The sequence below is a fragment of the Panulirus ornatus genome, chromosome 29 (genome assembly GCF_036320965.1).
Source record: "Panulirus ornatus isolate Po-2019 chromosome 29, ASM3632096v1, whole genome shotgun sequence".
Lineage (NCBI taxonomy): Eukaryota > Metazoa > Arthropoda > Malacostraca > Decapoda > Palinuridae > Panulirus > Panulirus ornatus.
The window spans coordinates 19,383,511-19,402,198 of NC_092252.1; the positions used below are offsets into that span (position 1 = coordinate 19,383,511).

Below are 18,688 nucleotides of genomic sequence, written 5' to 3' on the forward strand. Positions count from 1 at the left end.
CTCACGTTTCTCATATGTCATGGAAGGCGACTAAAGAGGGCAAGAGTGGGGGGCTAGAAACACCCTTCTTTGTATTTCAATTTTTAAAAGTTGGAACAGAAGTGAGGATTGCTCATCCTTCTGAAGGCTTAGGATGGGTTGTCTGAATGTGCGTGGATTTAACCAAAATAAGTAATGAAAGGGTAAGAGAGATGTGTGGTAATGAAAAGAGTGTGGTTGAGAGAGCAGAAGAGGGTGTTTTGAAATGGTCTGGTCGCATGGAGAGAATGAGTGAAGAAAGATTGACAGAGGATATATGTGTCAGAGGTGGAGGGAATGAGGAGAAGTGGAAGACCAAATTGGAGGTGGAAAGATGGAGTGAAAAAGATTTTGAGTGATCAGGGCCTGAACATGCAGGAGGGTGAAAGGCGTGCAAGGAATAGAGTGAATTGGAATGATGTGGTATACCGGGGTTGACGTGCTGTCAGTGGATTGAACCAGGGCATTTGAAGTGTCTGGGGTAAAGTATGGAAAGTTTTGTGGGGCCTGGATGTGGAAAGGGAGCTGTGGTTTCGGTGCATTATACATAACAGCTAGAGACTGAGCGTGAACGAATGTGGCCTTTGTTGTCTTTTCCTAGCGCTTCCTCGCACACATGTGGGGGAAGGGGGCTGTCATTTCATGTGTGGCGGGATGGCAGCGGGAATGAATTAGGACAGACAGGGGATAGGGGAGAAAGAATACTTCCCACGTATTCCCTGTGTGTCGTAGAAGGCGACTAAAAGGGGAGGGAGCGGGTGGCTGGAAATCCTCCCCTTTCTTGTTTTTTTTTTTAATTTTCCAAAAGAAGGAACAGAGAAGGGGGTCAGGTGAGGATATTCCCTCTAAGGCCCAGTTCTCTGTTCTTAACGCTACCTCGCTAACGCGGGAAATGGCAAATAGTATGAAAAAAAAAAAAAAAAAAAATACATATATATATATTTTTTTTTTTTTTATACTTTGTCGCTGTCTCCCACGTTTGCGAGGTAGCGCAAGGAAACAGACGAAAGAAATGGCCCAACCCCCCCCATACACATGTATATACATACGTCCACACACGCAAATATACATACCTACACAGCTTTCCATGGTTTATATATATATATATATGGATGGAGTGATAAGAGAGATGAAACCAAGCCTAGGGAAAAGGGGTGCAGAGTTGGAGTGTGGCAGTGAGATATAATGGCCAGTGGCAAGCCTGTTTGCAGATGACACTGTGTTGCTTGAGAGTGAAAATGAGTTGTAGAAGGTTGTAAATGTGTTTTATGATGTGTGTAAGTGGTGGAGATTGAAGGTAAATGCAAGTAAAAGTAATGATATTTGAAAGGAAATGGAGTGGAAGCATAGATTTTGTAATACCATATAGAGTGAAAGAAGAAAGTTTGCTAAATTGTGCTGTGGATATGTGGGGGAAAAAGACTGGAAGAATTGAGGAAATTTAAGGATCTGGAAGTTCCGTTGGTAAAGTGTGGTGATGTGGAAGGAGAGATAAGGGAAAGAGCAGTACAGGATAGAAGTTATTGAGTCCCTTAATAGAATGATAAAGGGTAGAGGTGTAAGTATGAAAAGAAGAGGAGATTAAGGGACAGCATAGTCCTCCCAGCCCTGACCTATGCAGACAAAGCATGGACATGTAATGAGTCACAGAGGTCAGAATACAGGCTGTGGAAATGAGCTCTTTGAGAAAATTATGTTGTGTAACTAGACAGAACGAAGATAGAAATGAAAGGGCATGTGAGAGATGTGGTATGGCAGGGAATGCAAAGGGAGTGAATTGTGGAGTGGTAGAATGGGTGAAACGTAATACTTTGAGGTGGTTTGGGCTTGTGGAAAGAATGCAAGACTGGGAGTTTGCAAGGAGAGTGTATGGTAGTACAATTAAAGGGGTTGATGTGAGTGGAAGACTCTCTGTGACTTGGGAAAGTAGGGTAGAGGAATACTGGAGGGAGAGAAACAGAGGGAGAATTAATAGAATGGTGTATGCGAGGAGGGCATGTAAGGACAGGGATAAGTGGAGACTCTTTTACCATGGCCACCCCTTGATTGGAGTTCTTGGAGGGAATGAACATCAGGGATATAGATAGATAGATTGCTACATACATCCATAGCACCATTTGCTTTGAGTAAAGGAACAATCAAGGTTTCCACCTAATCCTCAGGCACAGCTTTCTGTTTCTGTGCAGAATCACATACCAAATGCATCCACTTTGTCTCACTTTCTCCATATTCAGCATTTCTGCTGTAATCCCATCCATACCCAGTGCCTTTCCTTCCTTTAGCCTCATTATTGCTCTTTTTACCTCCCCTCTTGTGATAGGCCCTTGCACTTGTATACTCTTCCTGCTATCCTTCATACCCATGCATGTGACCACTGCTGCCTCACCTTCTCCCACATTTATTAGTTCTTCAGAATACTTTTTCCTTCTTTAGATTCAGCAACTCCCCTTCCTTACTTTTCGTGTAAACGTTTCCACTCCTACATGGTCCTCTTTCCTTTTTTACTTCCTTCCAGTACAGTTTCTTATTTTCCCTGACCTCTTCCCAACTTTCTTCTGAAATCTTCATTTACTTTTTTATTGCTTTTTTATTCCCTTTCTTGGTGCATCCTTGCTAATGCATTCCATGTAGTCACAAGAATCCATAAACCTTATCATGAGCAGATATGATCCCTTTATCTCCATCTGAGTTCCTCTGCTTCTTTTCTGGTATTTAGATTTTATATATGTAGGGATCTCAAGCATTTAAATTGTAAAATGCTAAGGGCAGAGGTGTTCAGTTCCATAATGGTGAACATCTTTCTGTTTTATTGATAGATCTAGCTAATCCATAATCAGGTCATGTATAGCTGTATCCCAGAATTTTGGTCAGAATCTGGCTGGTGAAGATTGAAGCTGCTTATTTCAGCAGTGATAACTATGATTAGTAGGCCTATAACAAGCAGCTGGGATGTTTTGGCACACAATACTATGATACATTTGCTGTGACTTGGCATTTTGCCTTGACTGTTTTTTAAGCCTTTTAAGTATTACAGTGAAAAAAAAGTTCCTTTTTTGTTTCTGGTTAATAAGTGTTATTTTTTAATTGATTATGTCTGAAAATTCTTCAAAATGGCTGTTATTCCCTTGAAACTTTGCTTTTGATATTTTGAAATGTACCTATTTTTCAGAACATTCCAGATATATTCAGAGTTGAGTAGCTGATATAGAATATATTCAAGAAGTTTCCAGTGATGTAAATAGTAGTATAAATATAAGACCTGTAAGGCAAGCATGTGGCAGACTTATTTTGTTATGTCTGCAGCCAATTTATCAAAACAAAAGCGAGAAAGTACTCCGGGCAGCATCAGCTGTGTGAGGCCTACAAGGTATATTCGGCATGCCTGTTGGGGATCAAGACAAATTCTGGGCACTTCATTTCATCCGCAAGCAATGCAAAAAAAACTCTAGAAGGTAAGATAGACAATTTTTGCTCGTTTGGATGACAAAATGTTATGTTTTAAATTTTTTAGAATTTTTAGATTTAATTTTTTTCTAAATTTCTTTTAATTTTCAATGTTACTGAAAAAGATATCATATTTGGAATATGTTGAAAGAATCCCTTACACATTAGTCATAGGTGAAATAAATCTATAAACAAATAATTTTTTTTCATAATCACAATTTTATATTGTTCTTTTGTAGGATGGTACCAAGTTTTCCTGCTATCTTTGCCTTTGGGATAGCTTGGACACTGCGGCACACTACCACAGGCAGGACTGGCCTCAGCAGACCAAATCATCTATGGGGATGAACAACATCAAGTGGGAGCCACTGGTGGACCCCTGGAATGTGTTGATGCCATCACTGCACATGAAATTAGGCCTTATGCAGCCTTCAGATATCTTCAAGACTTCTTCCCTAAGCTGCCTGAGGAAAGGTCAAAGCCAGTGTCTTCATATGACCACAGATAAAGAAGATCCTGGAGTGCAAGGAATTCCCCAAGAAGCTCACTAGAAAGGAGAAAGTATCTTGGCACAGTTTTGTTGCAGTGGTTTAGGGCTTCCTGGACTGTAACAAGGTCAAAAACTATGTGGAGCTGGTTGAGACTATGGTGAAGAACTACGGCATAATGGGCTGCAAGATGTCCCTCAAAGTCAATAACTTTAACGCTTATCTTGAAAAATTCAAGGAGAACATGGGAGCATATTCAGAGGAGCATGGCAAGTGCTTCCACCAGGATGTACTGGACTATGAACACTGCTGCCAAGGAGCATATAGTGAGAACATGATGGGAGATTATATTTGGGGTCTGATTTGTGAATTTGATTTACAGTACAATCGTAAATCTCAAAAAACTACTCACTTCTAAATCTTTTGTGCTCACTTTTGTTTAACATTAGTGTAAATGCATGTTGATATCATTCGCACATGATTTGTTTTCCTGACTTTTTGTGAATAAAAATGTGCAAATTTGCCTGTTGTGCTATTGGGAAAAAATGAAATTTAGAAAAATTCACTGTCCTTGTCACAAAAGCAAAGTTGAAGGGAATAATAGTTTTGTTTCTCTACTTTTAATACATAAGCAATTAGGAAATAACACTTACTACCCTGTTTCACAGTGTTATTTTCTAGGAAGTGAAACTAAATTTTTCAGAAATTTCTTCAGCTTTATCACCATTTCAGATGACTCTGTGGGGGCGGAGGTGCAAGAGGGAGAAGCCATATCTGTAGGTCGTCCTGTGGAAGGTACAGCCATAGAATCAGGCAGTTTCACACTTCCAAAAGGAAAAATACTCACAACCCCAGCAGTACGGAGAATTGCTATGGAACATAAGGTTTGTAGTTGTGTTCATGGTTCATTGATTTTGTAGCTGTTTTGCATGTGTGTACAAACTAATATTATTGCTTGATAATTTTGTCATTTTGCGTAAAGTGGCTTTGGAAAAGCAACACCTCTTGGTTCAATCAAGTGTGATCTTTAAGAAATTTCCCAAACAGATTAAAATAGATTCAGAATTATTAGCTATAATGTTCATTAGTTAGGTTTAGGGTAAGCTGCACTGTCCCTTTGACCCAAGTTATGAGTTCATTGCCCCTAAAAATAATGCATCATCTGTGGCTTCTTGTTGTGCTGGTGGTTTTGTACTTGAAAACAAGTGGACCATCTTCTTACCTTCTCTTACATTTTCTGCCCATGTAACTGTTGTATTTTATTGGCTGAAACATGGTTCATGAGCCTCTTCATACTACACAGTCTTCACAATGGATATATGCTTTTTCATTATATATTTTATGAATGCCTTTGTGAGACAGCATCGTGAACAAAAGAACAGTGGCTTCCTTTGCGCATATTCTCTCTCTTACTGTCATGAATAGTTTCTCTAAATCAGAGCTTGTCTTCCACAGCCAAGCCCCACAGACTGCTTGTGATTTACCCTGAGCATTTCATACACACTGTTTCAGCTCATTAAGAGCATGTTATCCCCTTATACCACATTTATCCAGTTCATTCTTTATTGTGCATGCCTCTTGCCTTCTTGCATGTTCAGGTGACATCACCCCAAAGCCTCCTTTACTCAATCTTCCATCTCCTTGTAGGTCTTCCCTTTCCACTTGTGTTCACCACTTCTGACAAGTAGATCCCCTTCATCAGTTTTTCTTCACATTTTCTTTCCATTTATGTGAACTATTTCAGATAATTATGTTCAGCTTTCACATTCATAAGGCACATACTACCACACTGCTCTTACACAGTCATTCCTTAAATGATTACCCTCCCTCACACCTTAAATCATCAGGCATTTCATTTACAACAGATCCATCCTTTTCCTTTCTTGTACATTCAGTGTCCAAGACTTATACCATACTACAGTGTTAGAACTACTTTACTTTGAGGTATACCCATCTTTGCCCTAATATATACTGAACTGTCCCATGAGCCCCCTCTTCCACCCTGTAACTCTTTTGACCTGGAGGATCCATCCTGTTGTCATGTCACTTCCTGATACTTAAAAGCACTCCTCTTCTTCCAGATCCTCCTCATACACACTTATGCACCACCCTGTCTCTTCCTTGCTGCATCTCATTACCTTACATTTGTTTACATATACTGTTAACTTTCCTCTTTCAGACATTCTCAATCTCTTTTACCGGCTTTTGGAGTTTCTTTTTGGAGTGTGCTACTAGCAGCTGATTCTCATGCCTCCTTCCCAACCCTGGGATATGTAAGACACTTGCATTTACTTCCTTCACTACTCTGTCCCTAAACAGACAAAACAACCATTGTGATATCACATGTCATAGAGGTAAACCCACCTTCACTGGGGTCCACTCACTTGTCTCCCATCCTACTCACTTTCACGCCGTCTCTCATTGAAAGCTCTCCACTGCATTTTGTAATTTTCCATTTACCCATATTGTCATAGCACCTTCCACAAGGACTCTCTAGTTGTCTTATAGCACACTTTCTTATCCTTAATTTTTTCATACTTTCTCATTATTTTAATGCCTTAGTGAGATAGTACCATGAATGGATGCAATAATGGCCTCATTTGCTGTAATGTGTAATACACTGGAACCACAACCCCCTAGCCACAGCCAGGCTCTTTCTTATCCTTAATTTTTTCATACTTTCTCATTATTTTAATGCCTTAGTGAGATAGTACCATGAATGGATGCAATAATGGCCTCATTTGCTGTAATGTGTAATACACTGGAACCACAACCCCCTAGCCACAGCCAGGCTCCACACACCTTTCTTTGGTGTCCCTTGACCACTTCATATGCCCTGTTTCAGTCAAATGACAGCACATCACACCCTCCATACCACATTGCTCCATTTCAGTCTTTCCTGTGCAGGCCTAAACCCCTCCTGCATGCTTAAGCCCAAGCACTCAAAACCTTTTCCACTTCATCCTTCCATCTCCACCTCTGACACGTATACCCTCTTTGTCAACCTTTCCTCACTCATTCTCTCCATATGTTCAAATCAGTTCAGCACACTCTCTTTAGGTCTCTCAACCATACTGCTCTTTTTTACCACCCTTTTTTCTTACTTTATGTCTGACTTCATCAACCACTTATTGTTTTCAGACATTTAATTTCCAGTATATTCACCCTCTCCTGTTTCCAATATATTCACCCTCTCCTGTATCTTCTCATCTAAAGCCCAAGCCTATACTCTTCTTATCACACCTCTCTCTTATTCTATCATTTTTTATTTGATTAACTCTTGTCATCACATATTGTCCCCAGACATTTCAGTTTCAGCTTATTCACCTTCTTCCAATCATTCAAACATTTACCTTTGTTCTCCCCCCCACCTTTATACAGTGGTACTATACAGGTGTTATACCAATCCTCAGGTTCTCACTATGATCCATACATAGCTAATAAGTAACACAATCACCCAGTTTCAAAAGAGATACAATTGCAGCACCATCCACTACGGCTGCCTTGCCACATATCTTATGTAAGGCTTTTGACACATCTATTCTTTTCACCAAACATTTACAATGACTTTCTCACTTCACATTCCTTCCTAACCAAATCACTGCACATCTGCCATAACATCATCAAACACACTCAATAATCCTTCATAATACTCATGTAGTTCTCTCTTCACCTCATCTTTGTCTGTTACTAATTTCCCATTTGCCCCTTTTATGGATGTTTCCATTTGTTATCTTGATTTCTATCTCACCATTAACCTCCTTCCAAGACATTCTTTTATTCTCCATGAAGTCTACAGATATTCACTCATCCCAATTCTTATTTGCCCTCTTTTTCAGTCCCAGCACCTTCCTCTTGACCTCTTGATGCTTTCTTTTGTTGATCTACCAAGCACTTGCAGTCCTTCCTTGCAAATGCTTTTCTCTTTAACTGGAAACTAAACTTTGTCATCCCATAACTTACAACCTTTTCTCACTTGTACCTCCCACCTTCCACATGCCACCTACTTCGCTTGCACATGCTTCCTGAATTACCTTCCAGTCCTTACCCACTCCCCAAGTTTTATTTGCTCTCATTGTTTGCCATTGTACAGTCAATCTCTTCTGGTATCTCTTCACACAAGCTTCTTTTCCAAGATCACTTTTTTCACCACCCTGTATCCACTCATATCATTTCCTCTTGCTCTAAAGTCTCTGCTAAACTTTATCTTTGCATCCACCATGTAATGATCAAACATCCCTCCACCTATCCCTCTCAGCATATTCATATCCTAGAGTTTCTCCTTTGTATTCCTTAAATGCCACATCCAGTTTAGTCTTCTCCAAATATTGCTCATACAAACTCTTTGAATCAAACACCTGGTTTACAGATCTTTTACACCTTGTGAAGCCATATTTCTTCTACCCTGTTAATCACCACTCCCATACTCTCCCATATTCAACAGACCTTTACCTCTATAATTCAAGCATTGACTTTTGTTCCCCTTGCCGTTATAGAAAGGCACTCTACATGCATACATCCAGTCCCAAGGGACCTCATCTTGGGTCATATAGATAATGAGTTGCCTGACTAACTAATCAATAACTCTGTCACTTCCCTTTCTTGAAAATCTCATGCCACTTTGCCACACTTCGTTTTATGCAGGGCTTTCACTACATTCTTTCTTTTTACTATAACATTTGTTATGACTCACTATGCATGCCACCATCCTGTCATCAAACACATTCAGAAGTCCTTCAAGATGTACACTTCATTTCCATTTCTTCCTTGTCCTTTTCTTGTCCCCTCTGATGTACATTGATAGTCTCTCACCCCATCTATCATTAGTCCTTTTCTTCAGCTCTTGTACCTTTTTCTTGACCTCCTTTTGCTTTTCAAACATTTGCACTCCTTACCTACTTGTACTGTCAATGTACTTCCCTCCTCTTTCTCTTGTGATTTGACTTCCACACACCCTACTCGTTCCCCCTCTCTTTTACATCTACATCCCACCTTCCATAGTCCACACATTTCACCCACACATGTAAGCTTTGCTTCCCTGAACACATCCTACTCTTCATTGACTCCCATCAATTAATTTCTTTTCACCCAATATCTTTCATCATTCATTCTCCTTTGGTATCTTTGTATGTATGCCTCTTTTCAAAGTTTTCTGACTTTCAGCACTACTTTTACACATAAGTCATTTCTTCTCGTTGAGCAACCAGTACAGACTTTCTCGCCTGCCACCAACTATAAATGATAGACATCTCAACTGCTGCCACTCTTAGCCTGTACACTTATAACCTCTTCTCTACATGCCTGTTAATTTGAACATAATCCAGTAATGCCATTGACTCTTATTCCTGTTCACCCACATATTTATTTATTTATATTTATTTTGCTTTGTCGCTGTCTCCCAAGTTTGCGAGGTAGCGCAAGGAAACAGACGAAAGAAATGGCCCAACCCACCCCCATACACATGTATGTACATACACGTCCACACACGCAAATATACTTACCTATACATCTCAATGTACACATATATATACACACACAGACACATACAAATATACTCATGCACACAATTCACACTGTCTGCCTTTATTCATTCCCATCGCCCCCTCGCCACACATGGAATACCATCCCCCTCCCCCCTCATGTGTGCAAGGTAGCGCTAGGAAAAGACAACAAAGGCCCCATTCGTTCACACTCAGTCTCTAGCTGTCATGCAATAATGCCCGAAACCACAGCTCCCTTTCCACATCCAGGCCCCACAGAACTTTCCATGGTTTACCCCAGACGCTTCACATGCCCTGATTCAATCCACTGACAGCACGTCAACCCCGGTATACCACATCGATCCAATTCACTCTATTCCTTGCCCGCCTTTCACCCTCCTGCATGTTCAGGCCCCGATCACTCAAAATCTTTTTCACTCCATCTTTCCACCTCCAATTTGGTCTCCCACTTCTCCTCGTTCCCTCCACCTCCGACACATATATCCTCTTGGTCAATCTTTCCTCACTCATTCTCTCCATGTGCCCAAACCATTTCAAAACACCCTCTTCTGCTCTCTCAACTACGCTCTTTTTATTCCCACACATCTCTCTTACCCTTACATTACTTACTCAATCAAACCACCTCACACCACACATTGTCCTCAGACATCTCATTTCCAGCACATCCACCCTCCTGCGCACAACTCTATCCATAGCTCACGCCTCGCAACCATACAACATTGTTGGAACCACTATTCCTTTCGAACATACCCATTTTTGCTTTCCGAGATAATGTTCTCGACTTCCAGACATTCTTCAAGGCTCTCAGGATTTTCGCCCCCTCCCCCACCCTATGATTCACTTCCGCTTCCATGGTTCCATCCGCTGCCAGATCCACTCCCAGATATCTAAAACACTTTACTTCCTCCAGTTTTTCTCCATTCAAACTTACCTCCCAATTGACTTGACCCTCAACCCTACTGTACCTAATAACCTTGCTCTTATTCACATTTACTCTTAACTTTCTTCTTTCACACACTTTACCAAACTCAGTCACCAGCTTCTGCAGTTTCTCACATATATATTTATATATGTTCAGTGTGACCTTAAAAAAAAGTATCCCCAGTCTTCAGTCCTCTTTCAGAACATAACAAAACATGCTCTTCCCCATTTCCATTTACAACAGGTACCTTGTTCCCCCTGTATTGCCATATTACTCTGTGTTGCATTTGGATCTTATCCCTGGGGATAGGGGAGAAAGAATACTTCCCATGCATTCCTCACGTGTTGTAGAAGGTGACTAAAGGGGACGGGAGCAGGGGGCTAGAAACCTTCCTCCCCTTGTAATTTAACTTTCTAAACGGGGAAACAAAAGAAGGAGTCACGCAGGGAGTGCTCATCCTCCTCGAAGGCTCAGATTGGGATGTCTAAATGTGTGTGGATGTAGCCAAGATGAGAAAATAAGGAGAGATAGGTAGTATGTTTGAGGAAAGGAACCTGGATGTTTTGGCTCTGAGTGAAACAAAGCTCAAGGGTAAAGGGGAAGAGTGGTTTGGGAATGTCTTGGGAGTAAAGTCAGGGGTTAGTGAGAGGACAAGAGCAAGGGAAGGAGTAGCACTACTCCTGAAACAGGAGTGGTGGGAGTATGTGACAGAGTGTAAGAAAGTAAACTCTAGATTGATATGGGTAAAACTGAAAGTAGATAGAGAGAGATGGGTGATTATTGGTGCATATGCATCTGGGCATGAGAAGAAAGATCATGAGAGGCAAGTGTTTTGGGAGCAACTGAGTGAGTGTATTAGTAGTTTTGATGCATGAGACCGGGTTATAGTGATGGGTGATTTGAATGCGAAGGTGAGTAATGTGGCAGTTGAGGGAATAATTGGTGTACATGGGGTGTTCAGTGTTGTAAATGGTAATGGTGAAGAGCTTGTAGATTTATGTGCTGATAAGGGACTGGTGATTGGGAATACCTGGTTTAAAAAGAGAGATATACATAAGTATACGTATATAAGTAGGAGAGATAGCCAGAGAGCGTTATTGGATTACATGTTAATTGATAGGCGTGCAAAAGAGAGACTTTTGGATGTTAATGTGGTGAGAGGTGCAACTGGAGGGGTGTCTGATCATTATCTTGTGGAGGCGAAGGTGAAGATTTGTAGAGATTTCCAGAAAAGAAGAGAGAATGTGGGATGAAGAGAGTGGTGAGAGTAAGTGAGCTTTGGAAGGAGACTTGTGTGAGGAAGTACCAGGAGAGACTGAGTACAGAATGGAAAAAGGTGAGAACAAAGGACGTAAAGGGTGTGGGGGAGGAATGGGATGTATTTAGGGAAGCAGTGATGGCTTGCGCAAAAGATGCTTGTGGCATGAGAAGCGTGGGAGGTGGTTTGATTAGAAAAGGTAGTGAGTGGTGGGATGAAGAAGTAAGATTATTAGTGAAAGAGAAGAGAGAGGCATTTGGATGATTTTTGCTGGGAAACAATGCAAATGACTGGGAGATGTATAAAAGAAAGAGGCAGGAGTTCAAGAGAAAGGTGCAAGAGGCAAAAAAGAGGGCAAATGAGAGTTGGGGTGAGAGAGTATCATTAAATATAGGGTGTTTTGGTCAAGGTGGTGTGCAAAGTGAGAGGGTTAGGGAAAATGATTTGGTAAACAGAGAAGAGGTAGTGAAAGCTTTGCGGAAGATGAAAGCCGGCAAGGCAGCAGGTTTGGATGGTATTGCAGTGGAATTTATTAAAAAAGGGGGTGACTGTATTATTGACTGGTTGGTAAGGTTATTTAATGTATGTATGACTCATGGTGAGGTGCTTAAGGACTGGTGGAATGCTTGCATAGTGCCATTGTACAAAGGCAAAGGGGATAAGAGTGAGTGCTCAAATTACAGAGGTATAAGTTTGTGAGTATTTCTGGTAAATTATATGGGAGGGTATTGATTGAGAGGGTAAAGGCATGTACAGAGCATCAGATTGGGGAAGAGCAGTGTGGTTTCAGAAGTGGTAGAGGATGTGCGGAATGTATGTGAGAAATACTTAGAAAAGCAAATGGATTTGTATGTAGCATTTATGGATCTGGAGAAGGCATATGATAGAGTTGATAGAGATGCTCTGTGGAAAGTATTAAGAATATATGGTGTGGGAGGCAAGTTGTTAGAAGCAGTGAAAAGTTTTAATCGAGGATGTAAGGCATGTGTACGTGTAGGAAGGGAGGAAAGTGATTTGTTCTCAGTGAATGTAGGTTTGCGGCAGGGGTGTGTGATGTCTCCATGGTTGTTTAATTTGTTTATGGATGGGGTTGTTAGGGAGGTGAATGCAAGCATTTTGGAAAGAAGTGCAAGTATGCAGTCTGTTGGGGATGAGAGAGCTTGGGAAGTGAGTCAGTTGTTGTTCGCTGATGATACAGAGCTGGTGGCTGATTTGGGTGAGAAACTGCAGAAGCTGGTGACTGAGTTTGGTAAAGTGTGTGAAAGAAGAAAGCTGAGAGTAAATGTGAATAAGAGCAAGGTTATTAGGTACAGTAGGGTTGAGGGACAAGTCAATTGGGAGGTAAGTTTGAATGGAGGAAAACTGGAGGAAGTAAAGTGTTTTAGATATCTGGGAGTGGATTTGGCAGCGGATGGAACACTGGAAGCGGAAGTGAATCATAGGGTGGGGAGGGGACGAAAGTTCTGGGAGCATTGAAAAATGTGTGGAAGTTGAGAATGTTATCTTGGAAAGCAAAAATGGGTATGTTTGAAGGAATAGTGGTTCCAACAATGTTATATATAGATAGAGTTGTGCGGAGGAGGGTGGATGTGCTGGAAATGAGATGTTTGAGGACACTATGTGGTGTGAGGTGGTTTGATGGAGCAAGAGATATGTGTGGTAATAAATAGAGTGTAGTTGAGAGAGCAAAAGAGGGTATTTTGAAATGATTTGGTCACATGGAGAGAATGAGTGAGGAAAGGTTGACCAAGAGGATATATGTGTCAGAGGTGGAGGGAACGAGGAGAAGTGGGAGACCTAATTGGAGGTGGAAAGATGGAGTAGAAAAGATTTTGAGTGATCAGGGCCTGAACATGCAGGAGGGTGAAAGGCGTGCAAGGAATAGAGTGAATTGGAATGATGTGGTATACCGGGGTCTTGGGGCTGGATGTGGAAAGGGAGCTGTGGTTTCAATGCATTATACATGACACCTAGAGACTGAGTGTGAACGAATGTGGCCTTGCTAGAGACTGAGTGTTAACGAATGTGGCCTTTGTTGTCTTTTCCTAGTGCTACCTCGCGCACATGCGCATAGAGGGGGTTGTTATTTCATGTGTGGGGGTTGGCGATGGCAATGAATAAGGGCAGACTATGAATTATGTGCATGTGTATATATGTATATGTATGTGTCTCTATATATATATATGTATACATTGAGAAGTATAGGTTTGTATAGGTGCGCTGGTGGACGTATATTTATCTACATGTGTATGTGGGTGGGTTGGGCCATTCTTTTGTCTGTTTCCTTGCACTACCCCGCTAATGCGGGAGACAGCGACAGAGTATAATAAATAAATAAATATATGATCCATTGCATCAAAACTGGGGAAGCTTTCACTCACCACCCTCCATTATGCATTCCTTTCTTCCCACCTCTTACTACTAGGTGCATAAGCAGTAGCAGTCCCCCATCTTTCATTCTGTCACACATCAGCTTTGAGCTCTTTTCTTCATACTATTTAACTCCACCCCACAGCTCCTCTGTCAGAAGAGGTACCTCATTATGTGTTCTTACCCTCACATTAGGTCCCACATGTTTCCAAACTTTTCTACTCCCTTCTCTTTCAATTTAATTTCACTGAGAGTTAGAACAAGGTTCCTGTCGTCAAGTCATAGCACCTATTTCTTCTTTTTTCTCATCATAGGTACATTCATGCACATTCAGACATCCAGCCAGAGCTTTTTGATTTTGCTTTTTTTCTTTTCCTCTCTATGAAAGTGATGATGCAAGGAGGGGAGGGTTTCCAGTCCCCTACTTTCATCCAGTATTTAACCTCTAACAATATACAGAAAATACATAGGTAGAATCCTCACTTGTCTATCCTCAGGGTAAGAGTAAATGAAACAAGAGAATTGGAAAAGAAGTGGAAGATGTTTAGGGAAGTAGTGCTTATATATGCAAATGAGTAAATGGCATGCGGAAGGTGGGGTTTGGATGGATGAAAATGGTCAGTGTGTGTTGAGATGAGGATTGTGACTTGCTAATGAAGGAAAAAGATAGGTGTATGGATAGTCTTTGCAGGAAAGGAGTGAGAGTGAATAGGAGAATTACAAGAAAAGTTTGCTGGAGATCATGAAAAAGGTTTGAGAGGTGAAAAAGATGGCAGATGAGAGATAGGGTGAGAGTAATAATGAACTTCAGAAAGAATAAGAATTGTTTTGGAAATAGGGGAATAGTATATGAATAACAAAAGAACGAATGAGAGTGTCAGTGAGTAGAGCTGGTTGAGAAGTGGTAATATGCAAAGAAGAGGGCATGAACATTTTTAAGGACAGTTGAATGTGTTTGATGATAATGAAACCTCTCTCCACTTGAGATGAGCATGTAGTATGATTTGGAATGAAAAAAGGATTGAGGGGTTATATGAGAGATTTTTATAGCATGGAATGCAAAGGGAATGAATTGTGGAGTGGTAGAGTTGGTGAAAAGTAGTACTGAGGTGGTATAGATGTGTGGAATAAATGGAAAATGGGAAGTTGCAAAGTTTATGATAGTATGACAAAAGGGCTTGGTGATATGGTGATATGGGGAAGTAGAGAAGAATACTGAAGGGAGAGAAATGAGGGAAGAATACTGAATGATGTATGCAAGAGAGGCATGTAAGGACAGGGATAAGTGGAGACTCTTTTGCCATGGCCACTCTCTTGATGGTAGTTCTTGGAGGAAACAGGCATCAAAGATATGGATAGATAGGTAGATAGATAGATAGAAACCTCACACTATATACACCAGTTCTGCCTTCTTCGGATCTTGTGACAATAATCTTATCACTCCCTCTTGGGCATGCCCATCCCTTATCTCCCCTTTCATATTACCAGCTTTGGCAGTTTCACAGAGCTCAGCAGTCACCTTTTGCTAATACAGTGACTTCTGTAATTCATCTTCTTCTCTTTTTGTACCCAATCAATCTGTAGGTACAAAAGTGATTGGTTCTCAGTGAATGTAGGTTTGCGGCAGGGGTGTGTGATGTCTCCATGGTTGTTTAATTTGTTTATGGATGGGGTTGTTAGGGAGGTGAATGCAAGAGTTTTGGAAAGAGGGGCAAGTATGAAGTCTGTTGTGGATGAGAGAGCTTGGGAAGTGAGTCAGTTGTTGTTCGCTGATGATACAGCGCTGGTGGCTGATTCATGTGAGAAACTGCAGAAGCTGGTGACTGAGTTTGGTAAAGTGTGTGAAAGAAGAAAGTTAAGAGTAAATGTGAATAAGAGCAAGGTTATTAGGTACAGTAGGGTTGAGGGTCAAGTCAATTGGGAGGTAAGTTTGAATGGAGAAAAACTGGAGGAAGTAAAGTGTTTTAGATATCTGGGAGTGGATCTGGCAGCGGATGGAACCATGGAAGCGGAAGTGAATCATAGGGTGGGGGAGGGGGCGAAAATCCTGGGAGCCTTGAAGAATGTGTGGAAGTTGAGAACATTATCTTGGAAAGCAAAAATGGGTATGTTTGAAGGAATAGTGGTTCCAACAATGTTGTATGGTTGCGAGGCATAGGCTATGGATAGAGTTGTGCGCAGGAGGGTGGATGTGCTGGAAATGAGATGTTTGAGGACAATGTGAGGTGTGAGGTGGTTTGATCGAGTAAGTAATGTAAGGGTAAGAGAGATGAGTGAAAATAAAAAGAGCGTGGTTGAGAGAGCAGAAGAGGGTGTTTTGAAATGGTTTGAGCACATGGAGAGAATGAGTGAGGAAAGATTGACCAAGAGGATATATGTGTCAGAGGTGGAGGGAACGAGGAGAAGTGGGAGACCAAATTGGAGGTGGAAAGATTGAGTGAAAAAGGTTTTGAGTGATCGGGGCCTGAACATGCAGGAGGGTGAAAGGTGGGCAAGGAATAGAGTGAATTGGATCAATGTGGTATACCGGGGTCAACGTGCTGTCAATGGAGTGAATCAGGGCATATGAAGCGTCTGGGGTAAACCATGGAAAGTTCTGTGGGGCCTGGATGTGGAAAGGGAGCTGTGGTTTCGGGCATTATTGCATGACAGCTAGAGACTGAGTGTGAATGAATGGGGCCTTTGTTGTCTTTTCCTAGCGCTACCTTGCACACATGAGGGGGGAGGGGTATGTTATTCCATGTGTGGCGAGGTGACGATGGGAATGAATAAAGGCAGACACTGTGAATTGTGTGCAAGGGTATATATGTATGTGTCTGTGTGTGTATATTATGTGTACATTGAGATGTATGGGTATGTATATTTGAGTGTGTGGACGTGTATGTATATACATGTGCAGGGGGATGGGTTGGGCCATTTCTTTCATCTGTTTCCTTGCGCTACCTCGCAAACGCGGGAGACAGCGACAAAGCAAAATTCCAACTGATAAAACCACCCTTTTTGGTTCCTCATTCTAACTTGATTCTACTTTGGATGATCCTCTGAATGAACTAGTGCAGTCTCTCATATTTTTCTTGCATAGAGTCATCCAGGTATTTTTCCACCTTGAGGTATAAGGGAGTGTACCTATGAGCTATACCCAGTCCTTTCTTACCTTTTTCGTATCTGTCTAAACACTCCCAACTTTATTTTTTTCTAAGGAGTATGATTTGATGCAGCCCATCCTAAGATATTTATATCTGTCCACACAGTCTTTGAAGCTCTCCTAACTCACTTTTGTAAACACTTAGAATCCTGCTTCTTTTTTCAATCACTGATATGGCTGTTGCAGTACAAGGTCTGCTGGTAATATTTTCTTTCATGTAATTACATATTTGCACTCTACATAGAGCAAGTTTTACATTCTTGGGACCCCATCTCTTCAACATTTTCTGCTATCATTCATGTTCTTAGATTTGTGTATGCTGTCTGCATTAACCATGTCTTCAGCCATTCTCTTCCATTCTTCCTCTGCTCATACCATAAAATTTCTTTTTATATCTTTTTAAAGAACTGTTCACTGTCCACATCATCAATCTGTTTTAAATGCTTAAAGGTTTTGATCAGGTCACCCTTCACTCTTTTCTCTTTTAAGTTGGGCAAATTTAAACTCATCTAGCCTTTCCCTGTAACTCAACCCTCTTTACTCTGGTACCATCTTCGTTGCCCTCCTTTGGACTTTTTCTGTTAGTTCTTTGTACTTCTTTAGTTGAGGATGTATCTATATCTCACTTTATGTATCTATTTCTAACTCGCTTTAGTTATCTATATCTCGCTTTATGTATCTATCTCTATCTCGCTTTAAGTATCTATGAAGATTTTGAGTGATCGGGGCCTGAACATGCAGAAGGGTGAAAGGTGTGCAAGGAATAGAGTGAATTGGAACGATGTGGTATACCGGGGTCGACATGCTGTCAATGGATTGAACCAGGGCATATGAAGCGTCTAGGGTAAACCATGGAAAGTTTTGTTGACCAAACTTGTGAAACTTAGTATAGTTTTGAAATCCTAGTATAGTTTTGGCCTTGTATATGATATGAACAGTTTGCTGAATATTTCCTTATCCATATATCAGGCAGTTTGTCTCCTTAACTATACTCCTGATATGGGACTCACGTTACTGTTTAGGGATGATATCAACTCTGAAATCCTCATGCACAGAATCCTGAAGCTTATTTCCTGCTAGATAGTAATCATATTGAGGCCTTCTTTCACTTTTTCTCATTTGCTTGTGTCTGATATCATCAACTGTGTATCAGGCCAACTTCGGAGTATGTTCATGGCTCCTTGTAAGCTGATTCAATACTCCTCGCTTTCCACTTCCCTCAAGACCTTTGCATCATCTGTAAACATATTCAGGTAGGAGTCCATACCTTCAGGCAAGTCATTTACATAGATAAAGAAAAGTGATGGCCCCAGAACAGAACTCTAGCTCTCTGTTGGTCACCTCGACCCCTTTGGAGAAGGCTCTCCTGACATGACTTTTGTTCCCTTCCACTGGGATGATCTATCTAGTGAAGGAGTTCCTCCTATTCCTTCCTGATGATCCTGCTTCTTAATCAGCCTCCCATGTGTTATAGTGTCAAATGCTTTGTGGCAGTCCAAACACAAAGTACATACTAGCTTTCCTTTACGTCTAAGATAGAGT

General features: G+C 41.1%; 1 protein-coding gene across 2 annotated transcripts in view; it reads left to right on the forward strand.

The window, feature by feature from the left end:
* Window positions 1-18,688, forward strand: part of Dbct (Dihydrolipoamide branched chain transacylase E2) — a 183,478-nt gene that overhangs the window by 57,439 nt on the left and 107,351 nt on the right. For both annotated transcript variants that reach the window (XM_071679364.1, XM_071679365.1), the window contains exon 4: window positions 4,683-4,834. In XM_071679364.1, coding sequence (XP_071535465.1) covers window positions 4,683-4,834 — 152 coding nt within the window. The remainder of the gene's footprint in view (window positions 1-4,682; window positions 4,835-18,688) is intronic.